The sequence below is a fragment of the Phaethon aethereus genome (genome assembly GCF_964289735.1).
Source record: "Phaethon aethereus genome assembly, chromosome: 5".
Lineage (NCBI taxonomy): Eukaryota > Metazoa > Chordata > Aves > Phaethontiformes > Phaethontidae > Phaethon > Phaethon aethereus.
In genome coordinates this window covers 39,319,580-39,330,487 of record NC_138579.1, presented here as the reverse complement: position 1 = coordinate 39,330,487, position 10,908 = coordinate 39,319,580, and the positions used below count along the sequence as shown (strand labels likewise).

At 41.8% G+C, this 10,908-nt stretch overlaps 1 protein-coding gene across 1 annotated transcript; it reads left to right on the top strand.

Annotated features, from left to right (window-relative positions):
- Positions 1-2,794: 2,794 nt before the first annotated feature.
- ERH (ERH mRNA splicing and mitosis factor) lies at positions 2,795-9,944 on the top strand (the record flags this gene model as incomplete). Its single annotated transcript, XM_082000150.1, has 4 exons — positions 2,795-2,809; positions 3,814-3,901; positions 4,957-5,077; positions 9,229-9,944. 4 exons carry the CDS (start codon positions 2,795-2,797, stop codon positions 9,329-9,331), a joined length of 327 nt encoding a protein of 108 aa, XP_081856276.1. The 3' UTR covers positions 9,332-9,944.
- Positions 9,945-10,908: the final 964 nt, after the last annotated feature.

The following is a 10,908-nucleotide window of genomic DNA, read 5'->3' as shown; positions in this document are numbered from 1 at the left end:
GGCGCCGGCCTAGGCCCTGCGTGCGCGTGCGCCAGAGGCACTCTGGCGCCGCGACCTCTATGGTCGGCCGTTAGCGCAGCGTTTCCGGCGGACGCGGGGGGTTGTGGGGTATCATAGCGCGCCTCTTATCCGCGGCGGTGCTGAGGAGCGGGAGCCGTGATGGTGAGCGGGGTGGGCGGCGGGCTGGGAGCCGCGGCTTCTCTCACCCCGCATCTGCCTGGGGGCGGCTGGTGCGGCCCCGGGGAGCGGGAGCGGGTTGCTTTCCCTTCCCTATGGGGCAGGGGGCGGTCGCCGGCACCGTGGGCGGGAAGGCGCGGCGGGTAGTGGGGAAGGCCGCGGCCGCCGCTCCGGGCCCGGGCGGGCGGCAGCACGTGCTGGCGGGGCAGCATGCTCGGGAAGTGCCGCCCCGCCGCCGCCGGAGCCTGCCTCGCACAAAGGCCGGTTCATCTTGGGGAGGGAGAGGGGAGGGGGAGGCTTCAGGCCCTGGCGTGGAGCGGACTTTCCCGGGACCTTCAGCCCCTTCTCAGGGCGATTCTGGAAGTGCAGTTCTTTCTCGCGAGCGCTGGCTTGGCGGATCCGTCGAGTGTGCCTACCTCAAATGGCTGATTTGCGTTAATTGAAGCTGTTTCTGCCAGTGCTGGTTTCCCTGCTCCTCCTCAGTACTTGGAGGAGGGAAAGGCGGCAGCTTGTGCTGGTGGGCTGCTTGAATGGCACGCTAAAGCACAAAGGCCTACCAGTCGCAATAGTTTGTTGAATTCATCTAATAAATTTGAATATACCGAAGGAAGCTGTTGTCCTGCGGTGGAAGGACAACTGCATCTGGGGTTGCAGCAAAGTTCTACACCTGTCTGGTGCTTGCTCAAAAGCAGTTGGGTTCTGCTAGGATGAGCAGCTATAAGCCCTGTCCCTGTTGTCCAAAGTGAAAGATGACACTTAAACTACTTTTTCTGCTTAGCAGGCGTAACTGAAAGACGTTTATGTGTGTGTGGTATACTACCTGTGTTTGCATCGCTGCACAGCTTATTCTTACAATACTTGTTTATTGTCCTTTTTTTTTGTGCGTGTGTGTTGTTGAATAGACTCTACAATTGGTAGAAGCCTCTTTGGGCAAATGGTGCCTAGCTCCTAAGTCCTGCTGGTTTGTCCGTCAGTGCTGCCTTTACCATTTTTACAGGGTTGTGTCTTCGGTAATTGGAGCACGTTATAGAGTTCTCTCTAGAAGTTCAAAATTAGTGTATTATAAACCATGTGAAATCTCATTCAGTGTCCTGCTTAACAGCAGCCAGTACAACTGTGCTTTCAAAGAAAACCCAACATATGCATCAGAATAATAAGAAAATATTGGGCTTTTCCAGATAACCTGGTCCTAATGCATGAAGGTTTATGTATCTTCCCTTGTTTTTATTCTCTTTTTTCCTAATAATAAGATTTATACCTACAGGAAAACATAATAGTTACTAATCACACTGATTTTTGTCCCGTCACCTAAGCAAGCACATATTCAGTAGAGCAGGTAATAGTTGGAGAAAACTTTTCTCAGGCTTCTGAACTTGTTGCTTTTTTGCACTTTTGTGGAAGGAGATTTTATCAAATCATACTTTTTTTTTCCCTCTTAAGGTAAAATAATGTGAAGTTCCCAAAGAAACATTTGAGATGTAATGCGTTAATTCTACAATACAGATGGTCCCAACAGCATTAAAATTAATAAATTACAGGCCAGTATCTGATATGGGTGTTTTAGAGTGTCTGAAGTTACAAATGGTTTAAAGTCAGAAGCCCAAATAATTTTTACCTTAAAGTTCAAAAAGAACTGGCTTACATATCTGGCTCACTGATATTTTTTTTCTATAATCTGATTATTGGGATAATTTCAGAATATATACATTCATTTAACACTCAAAGAATGGGAGGGATATCCTGGCTGTTATAGGCCAGAGAGCCTAAAAAGATTCCCTAGCAAGATTCTGGGAGACTGAATACAGAATTCGCTGAATTCTGATACAGTTCTGTAACTCCTGGTCAGTTCAGGAATGCTCTCTCAAGTTTTGTCAAATAGACCCGTTTTTTTTTAATACTGGGTTTAGCTGAAAGATTCAAATATGTGTATGTAATTAGACATCACAAATGTAATTTGCAAGACATTCTGACCTTAAAGTAACACAGCTTTTTTTAGAACACACTGACTGAACTGGCTGATGCACCTCATCCATTGCTGTTAACAAGGGATCCTTTGCCAAATACTCCCAGGAAATCAAAGTTGCGAGTCCTGGAACCAAGCCTTGTCATCAGTGAGCAGCAAATAAAAATGATAGTGCTGGAAAAAGTACTTTATTATACAGTTTGGCAGAGTCACTTGCACTCCCTGGTAAGACATGCCTGTTCAAGCACAATGCACTTAGGAACAGCCAGATACCAGCCCCTCTTGAGGATTTAGTTTCAAATCTAGCATTCTCTGGCATACATGAAAGTGGACTTAAATAGTCTAGTCTCCTTTGTATGATTTTTGTTATAGTGCATAACTCTGAATTCCCCTCTTTTTCCATTTCTCATTGGGAAGAGTCTTGCTGCTTCTGTTTCTAGCTGTAACTTTTTTCTGGGCTTCTCTGAATCTCCTTCTACCACATTATTTGAGACAGATTTTAAAGAACTGAAAACTATATTCCAGGCACAGGAACACTATCAGTCACAGCATAAAAATTTGTACTGTTTTCTCATATGTTCATTTTAAATCCTAGTATTTACAATTTTTATTTTTGTTACTGCATTTGAACACTGAACTGGTATCTTCACTGATATGTCCGAAGTGTGGGTCAGGATTTTTCTACCAGCAACTGATCAATTCAAGCCCAATAATATGCTTTGGTATTTGTTTCCAGTGTGTCTTACTCTGCAGTTGCCTTAATGAATATTACATGTTGTGTGCTCACCTCATATATTAGCATTGAAAACGCTGGATCCAGTTAGCAGCAGTGGAAATGGTGTTTTCTAGCATGCTTGCAAACTTTCCGTGCTATGTAACCTGTTAATTAGATCGTAGATTGTGTACAGTTCAAAAATCTTGTTTCTTGTTTGCTCAAATTACTTGCTGTAGCCAAGTGAAAAATATTACAGAAATAATGTAAGCCCCAGACTGTATAATCATCTAAGTCTTTCCTGCAGAAGAACAAGCTTACAGACTCTGACATTTGGAACAGTTATCTGTGCCATAATTACTGTTTAGTAGAAGTATGGAAAATCAGTGCATCTGTTTTGTAGGAAATAATCTTGAACACTAAGTGCAGATTTGTTTTATTTGTGTTCCCTTGGAGTTGAATGAATAACTCAAAATACCTATTTGTGGTAAAATCTTTAAGGTGAGACTGACAGTGAAGTTAAAGAGCAAGGAGGGAGTCCAACTTAACTGGGGTGTTTGAAATCATACTAATAGCATCTGTTTGGAATAAAATAAGTAAATGCACTAATGGCATAACTTTTATACTTTGACTTTATCGCTTTGCTTTCCTGTTCAAATAGAACCTACTATTTCTGTGGTATTTTTTTCAACACAATAGTTGCTTTACTAGTGATTTTACACATTTTAAACTTATATAAGCATTGGCAGGACAGGTTGGAAACAAAAAATTATTAATACAGCTTATATGAACAGTAAGTACTATTTGGAAAATGTCTGTGTCCTCGATTGTTGGTTAAGTGATTTAATATTATGCTTGTTTTAAGTTATTTACTTGAATGAAGCACTAAATTCAAACAAAAAGTCATTCAGATTTTGCAAGTAACCTGTTTTCTTTGTGTTTGGTTTGTTTTGTTTTTCAGTCTCACACAATTCTACTTGTCCAGCCTACCAAGAGGCCAGAAGGCAGAACATATGCTGATTATGAATCGGTGAATGAGTGCATGGAAGGTGGGTGCAGACATGGTAGACAAAAACTGTCATTAAAACCCTATTTTTGACATATTCCCAAACTTACTCAGTAAGAAAAGAGGTTGCTGTTCATGTTTTCACAAGGTTTTGATTTAACTAGATTGAACCACATTCAACTCATGAGAATAGGCAGTATTCTTGCTGGGGCCATGCAGCAGACTTGCCTGAATGCATTTCATTGTAGGATCAGAGCCTAACTCTCTCACTAATTTTTGTGCTAGCCATGTAATACAAAGGTTGCTACTGGAAATAATTTATAAAATAAGAGTAGGTGTGCAATTGATATATAATTTGCAGCCTCGTGGCTTGTGTGCCAGAGAAAAAAATCCTGTGTGACTTCAAGATGCACAGTGAGCTTGGAAAGAAGATTAAAATACTACAGCTGTATGATTTAGAAGTTCACTTAACATGAACAATTCTAATTCCAGGAAGTTTTGTGAGGCAAACAAAAGCATAATAAAGACCATGTAAAGCCTCCATGCTTACTTTTATATTCTTCTCAAATGTATCTGAATTATTTATAGTCTAGCTTAAATAAAGCTGATTTAAATTCATGTACAGGCTTGTGCTGTCACTCTTACCTCAGTAGCCCCGTTTGACTCTCTCATCAAGAATGATCTCTCTTATGAGATTTGAGTAGCTTTATTTGACATTGGTTCTTCTCTTTCTCAGGTGCTTTTACAGTAGGAATATATGTTGCAATTGCTGTCTTAAAATTATTAGAAGGAATTTCAGGTTTCTGTTGGAGCTTACTCTATGGAAAGTTCCATCTTTGACAGAACTAAAACTTTTTCCTCTAGATGATAATAATGCTTCTTTCTGTGCATTCTACTTGATTTTATGGTGTTACATTTCAATGCAAATAGCTAGAACAAAAGCATTTCAACTCTCCCAAATCTGACTAAGAAGTTTATGTTTCTCTTTTCATGGTAGTCATCTCTAAGCTTGCCTCATATTTGAGGTTCAATATCTGAAGAAATTTCAGCAAATACAGGTTTGGGTTTTTTAATATTGTTAATCTTGTTTCTCTGTAGGAGTCTGTAAAATGTATGAAGAGCATCTGAAGAGAATGAATCCCAACAGTCCATCCATTACATATGATATCAGCCAATTGTTTGACTTCATTGATGACTTGGCAGACCTCAGCTGTCTCGTGTAAGTTCAGTTGTACAAGTCCATTTCAATGTCTTAAAGAAGTCAGAAGTCTTCTATGTGAACTCTTACATGTGTTTGTGTGAAATCTGGTAAGGTTCTGGGTTTTTTGAATAGCTGTGTTAGTAAGGCAGCAGTATTGCAGCTGGCATGCCATGTTGTGCATGCCAATTAACTGCATCAGAATAAAGTATTTCTAAAGAAGGCTTAGAAACTGATGATTCCACTTGGATTTTAGTCACAGTGAAGCTCCCAGCATTTCAAATAGTGAAGTCCAACAGTTTAACACAGCTAACATTTTAGTAATGCTAGAATCTTTTTAAATTGGGGCTGTATCTGCCTTTGTGCGGTTGGTCCAGTTCTTAAGGAGGCAGAACGATTATGGAATCTTACTCAGCCGAGGGCTGTACTAGTGGTACGGTAGAAGTCTGCATTGCATTGCAGCCAACTGTTTATTTTGATCAAGATACACCAAGATGGAAGTTTTTTTAAATCCTAATGAAGTGATTGAGGAACAAATCAAACCTCCAGAGCGCCCTAGCTAATTGTTTAAATGTTCTTGTGAATACATTTCCAGTTCTCATCTGTGTATTGAAGTCATGGGCAAGCAAAGGTGGTCTTGCATACTTTCCATTCTGAATGCACTGTGAAATCAAATGTTAAATTTCACTATTCAGAACATAACTTAACACTGTGACTAAGTTACTTAGTCCAGACCACGACTACTTTCCATACCATAACTTTCAAGGTAGTGGTTTGATAGGACAGTGGTATCAACTTTGCAGAAATTCTGTAGGAATAAGGATACAAATCTCATATTCAAATAATAAGAGACATAGTATTTGGCTTTCTAAGCTCAAAATTCCAGAAATTCTTTTTAAGCTGGTGAGTATGTGGTGTGGAGATTCCTACAGCTGTACTGCTCTGTCTGAAATGCCAGTGCAAGTACTTGTGCAGCTACACAGTGAACAACCTTTGCCAATTAATTCCAGTTTAAAATAAAAACCTATTTTTAAAAAATGGCTTTTCTTTGCATTCTGATGTACATACAGAGTCTATGTTACTAACAGTGACTTATTACAAATGCCATTTACCAAAGTTTTCAGTAGAATAATTAAAATGCCATTACAGTTTCTGCAGTTACCTTGTTCCTAGGCATTTTACCATGTTTGATCTTCAGGTATCATAGGGCTGGGCTGGCTGATGCAGTTTGAAAGACACACTTTGTTCTAGTTTATCTAATAGACTGAAGCTAGCTACTTGGTTTAGGAAGGAACAACTGTTTTCTAGTACAGTCTTGTGCCTTTCTTGATTAGGCTTGTAAACTGTGTCCTGCCAAATTCTACTTCAGCTTATAGTTTTCCACCAGATGGCACACGTAGCACATTGTGCAACAGACATGTCCTGTGTTCATGGAGATTGCTAAAGTATGACAGAATATCACAGAATCATTAAGGTTGGAAAAGACTTTTAAGATCATCAAGTCCAACCGTCAACCTAATACCACCATACCCCCTAAACCATGTCCTGAATCGCCACGTCCACATGTTTTTTGAACACTTCCAGAGATGGTGACTCCACCACCTCCCTGGGCAGCCTGTTCCAATGCCTGACCACTCTCTCAGTAAGGAAATTTTTCCTAATATCCAATCTAAACCTCCCCTGGTGCAACTTGAGGCCATTTCCTCTAGTCCTATCACTAGTTTCTTGGGAGAAGAGACCAACACCCTCGTCACCACAACCCCCTGTCAGGTAGTTGTAGAGAGCAATAAGGTCTCCCCTCAGCCTCCTCTTCTCCAGACTGAACAACGCCAGTTCCCTCAGCTGCTCCTCATAAGACTTGTGCTCCAGACCTCTCACCAGCTTTGTTGCTCTTCTCTGGACACGCTCCAGCACCTCAGCATCCTTCTTATAGTGAGGGGCCCAAAACTGAACACAGGATTCGAGGTGCGGCCTCACCAGTGCTGAGTACAGGGGCACAATCACTTCCCTACTCCTGCTGGCCACATTATTTCTGACACAGGCCAGGATGCTGTTGGCCTTCTTGGCCACCTGGGCACACTGCTGGCTCATATTCAGCTGGCTGTCAGGCAGCACCCCCAGGTCCTTTTCTGCTGGGTAGCTCTCCAGCCACTCTTCCCCAAGCTGGTAGCGTTGCATGGGGTTGTTGTGACCCAAGTGCAGGACCCGGCAGTTGGCCTTATTAAACCTTGTACAGTTGGCCTTGGCCCATTGATCCAGCCTGTCCAGATCCCTCTGCAGAGCCTTCCTGCCCTTGAGCAGATCAATGCTCCCACCCAGCTTGGTGTCATCTGCAAACTTACTGAGGGAGCACTCGATCCCCTCATACAGCTCATAGATAAAGATATTGAACAAGACCGGCCCCAGTACTGATAGTACTTGCTATCTGGTCTCGCAGTGTAACATTATGAATGGGTTGGGACAGGGGTGGAAATCAGTAACTTTTCCTGAAACTAACATGTCTTCTGCTGCACTGGAACTATTGCTAACTACTACTATATCAGGGGAGGTGCCTTGCTGGACCTGCTGTTTACAAACAGAGAAGGACTGGTGAGAGACATGGTTGTTGGAGGCTGTCTTGGGCTTAGTGACCACGACATGACAGAATTCTCAATTGTGAGCGAAGTAAGGAGGAGGGTCAGCAAAACTGCTACCGTGGACTTCTGGAGAGCAGACTTTGGCCTGTTCAGGTCACTGGTTGAGAGAGTCCCTTGGGAGACAGTCCTGAAGGACAAAGGGGTCCAGGAAGGCTGGACAGTCTTCAAGAAGGAAATCTTAAAGGCGCAGGAGCAGACTGTCCCATGTGCTATAAGAAGAGCTGGCGGGGAAGGCGACCGGCCTGGCTGAACAGGGAGATTTTGCTGGGACTCAGGGGGAAAAAGGAGAGTTTATCACCTCTGGAAGAAGGGGCAGGCAACTCACAAAGAGTACAAGGATCGCATTAGGTCAAGCAGGGACAAAATTAGAAAGGCAAAAGCCCAGCTAGAGCTCAGTCTGGCCACAGTTGTAAAGGATAATAAAAAATGCTTCTACAAATATATTAACAACAAAAAGAGAGGCAAAGAGAATCTCCATCCCTTACTGGATATGGCAGGGAAGATTGTCTCCAAGGACAAGGACAAAGTTGAGGTACTTAATGCCTTCTTTGCCCCTGTACTCGGCACTGGTGAGGCCGCAGCTTGAATACTGTGTTCAGTTTTGGGCCCCTCACTACAAGAAGGATGTTGAGGTGCTGGAGTGTGTCCAAAGAAGGGCAACGAAGCTGGTGAGGGGTCTCAAGCACAAGTCTTATGAGGAGCAGCTGAGGGAACTGGGGTTGTTTAGTCTGGAGAAGAGGAGGCTGAGGGGAGACCTTATTGCTCTCTACAACTACCTGAAAGGGGGTTGTGGCAACAAGGGTGTTTGTTGGTCTCTTCTCCCAAGTAATCAGCAATAGGATGAGAGGAAATTGGCTCAAGTTATGCCAGGGGAGGTTTAGGTTGGATATTAGGAAAAATTTCTTCACCAAGAGGGTGCTCAAGCATTGGAACAGGCTGCCCAGGGAGGTGGTGGAGTCACCATCTCTGGAAGTGTTCAAAAAACGTGTGGATGTGGTGCTTCAGGACATTGTTTAGGGAACATGGTGGCGCTGGATTAATGGTTGGACTTGATTTTTCTAAAAATTCATTTTCTAAAAATTCCAAACAGAAGTGGAACACTTGAAAACTCACATTAACACTTGCATGAAGTAGTGTTGAAGAAGTGTTTGGCTCATTAAGACAATTTAGATTGTTTCCTGGTGGAACTATTCTTCTCCTTTCTGAGCTCCAGAATATTAAGGTGCTCCATTTGTTGTCTCCCATAAGTAATTATATTCATGAATTAAAATGTGAACAAACTGTGATCCAGTCACTCAGTAGTCCTTGGAGCACCGAGTTTTGTTTCAGGTTCTTACTGATCTGCTGGGTAACTGGTTTTTAGGGAGCAGGATGAATGTCTCTGGTAAGTGGCAATTCCCATCTACTTCTGGTACTGCTTATGTTTTGTACACAACTTTCTGCCTCATACACTTGAGGATGCTTAATTGTTTGTGACATTCCTCTGGTAGGTGTACTACAGGACAGACTGACATTAATTGGTTTTTTTCTCTCCAGTTACCGTGCTGATACTCAGACATACCAACCATACAATAAAGACTGGATAAAGGAGAAGATCTACGTCCTCCTCCGCAGGCAGGCCCAGCAAGCAAGCAAATAATGGGGGCACCATCATTACATGGGTTTGGGGGAGGGCTTGGACAACAGGTGTGTACAGAGTGTAGTAGTGAACGTTTTGTATTATAGTCATCCTGTTGCCATCTTGTTAAACTCTTTAGCTAAGACTGAATGTATTGTTAGAGATGAAACAATTTTGTTGGATTTGACTTTTTTTTTTTTCAGTGTAAATGGAGAAGAAAGTGCAACATCTTCAGCAGAGTTTTAATTTTTTTTTTTTCCTCTGCTTAGCTAATCATTCTACCTTGTTTGAACCCCTGGGGCTGTTCACATTGTACTTCGCCACATTCACTGTATGTGCCCTTCTGTGGGGTTTCCAACATTTAGTTATGTCCTTGAGGCAGTCTTAATGGGAAAATAAAAAACTACCCTTTAGTTAAACTTGAGTGCTGAATTTTGTGGTTTTTGCCAAACAACAAATTAAATCTTTCTTGCCCATTTGCCAAAGAGCAGGACTTGAAAGGTTAGGTGGACTGAACCAATAGTTGATTGCTGTATTATAGAATGGCTCAAATTCTGGCCTGCCAAGTTAACTTCTCTGGCATAGTCTTGACTACTGTCTTTTCTGGGGCTCTTTCTCAAAGACAGCAAGCCTCTTGCACTCTAAACTTGACCTTTTTACCAGGCATTTATATCCAGGTAAGCATGTCTGCTCTGGGTAAGAACAGGCTGAATGTATCACATCACAGACCCCACAAATTAGTCTACCTCCAGCCTTCCCCTGATAAGGGAATAGCAAATTATTTTGAAAGTAATCTGCCCCAAAATGCATTTTCTCTTTGCAAAAGATAAGAACTTAACTGCTTGCACACACTGTAAAATTCTCTCTGCCTACTGATGTCTTTGTAATTTTGCTGTACTGAAAAAGTTTAGATTGGAGGACACATTAGACCAAAAAATACTGCAGGCAGAAGATCAAGGCTGGCTTGGTACTTCGTGCCTTTATGTTAGTCTAGGGTTTGTCTACTATAGGTAGAAATTTAAGTCTTAGACTGTATGGGTATACTTAAGACAGGAGCAGTTCCAGGATTAACAGGAATGTAATTCTCTCCAGCACTTAACTTCCTAATACCCAGCGATACTTTCTGATGGACCTCACAGCAAATGGATTTGCTTAAAAGAACGTGAAGTTACATTGACTGTCTATAGTAAAGCTCTAATGAAAATACCTTCACTCCAGTGATAAGGAATAGCTGCTGAAGACCTGGAATCAAATTACTGAAGAGCTAGAAATTCTTAGAAAGATATTGGGAGGGCATGTTAAACTTTCTCCCTGACACAAATATAAATTGGAGATTAGACCTACTAGCTCTACAGTTGTAGTAACCAGGAATTGATTCAATCCATTAACATCAAAATATGCTTCCTTTATAATAAGGTAATGATTTTTCAAAACATAGTATGTCAGAAGTGTATTAATTCACTTAAGGTTGCTTAGATCTGTAAATATTTCTGTATGGAGGTTTTATATTTAAATGCAGATTGACACAGTAAGTAAAACTTAGAAAATTCACCATTGCCCCATATAAGAACATTCAGGTTTAATATAAGCAATGTTAT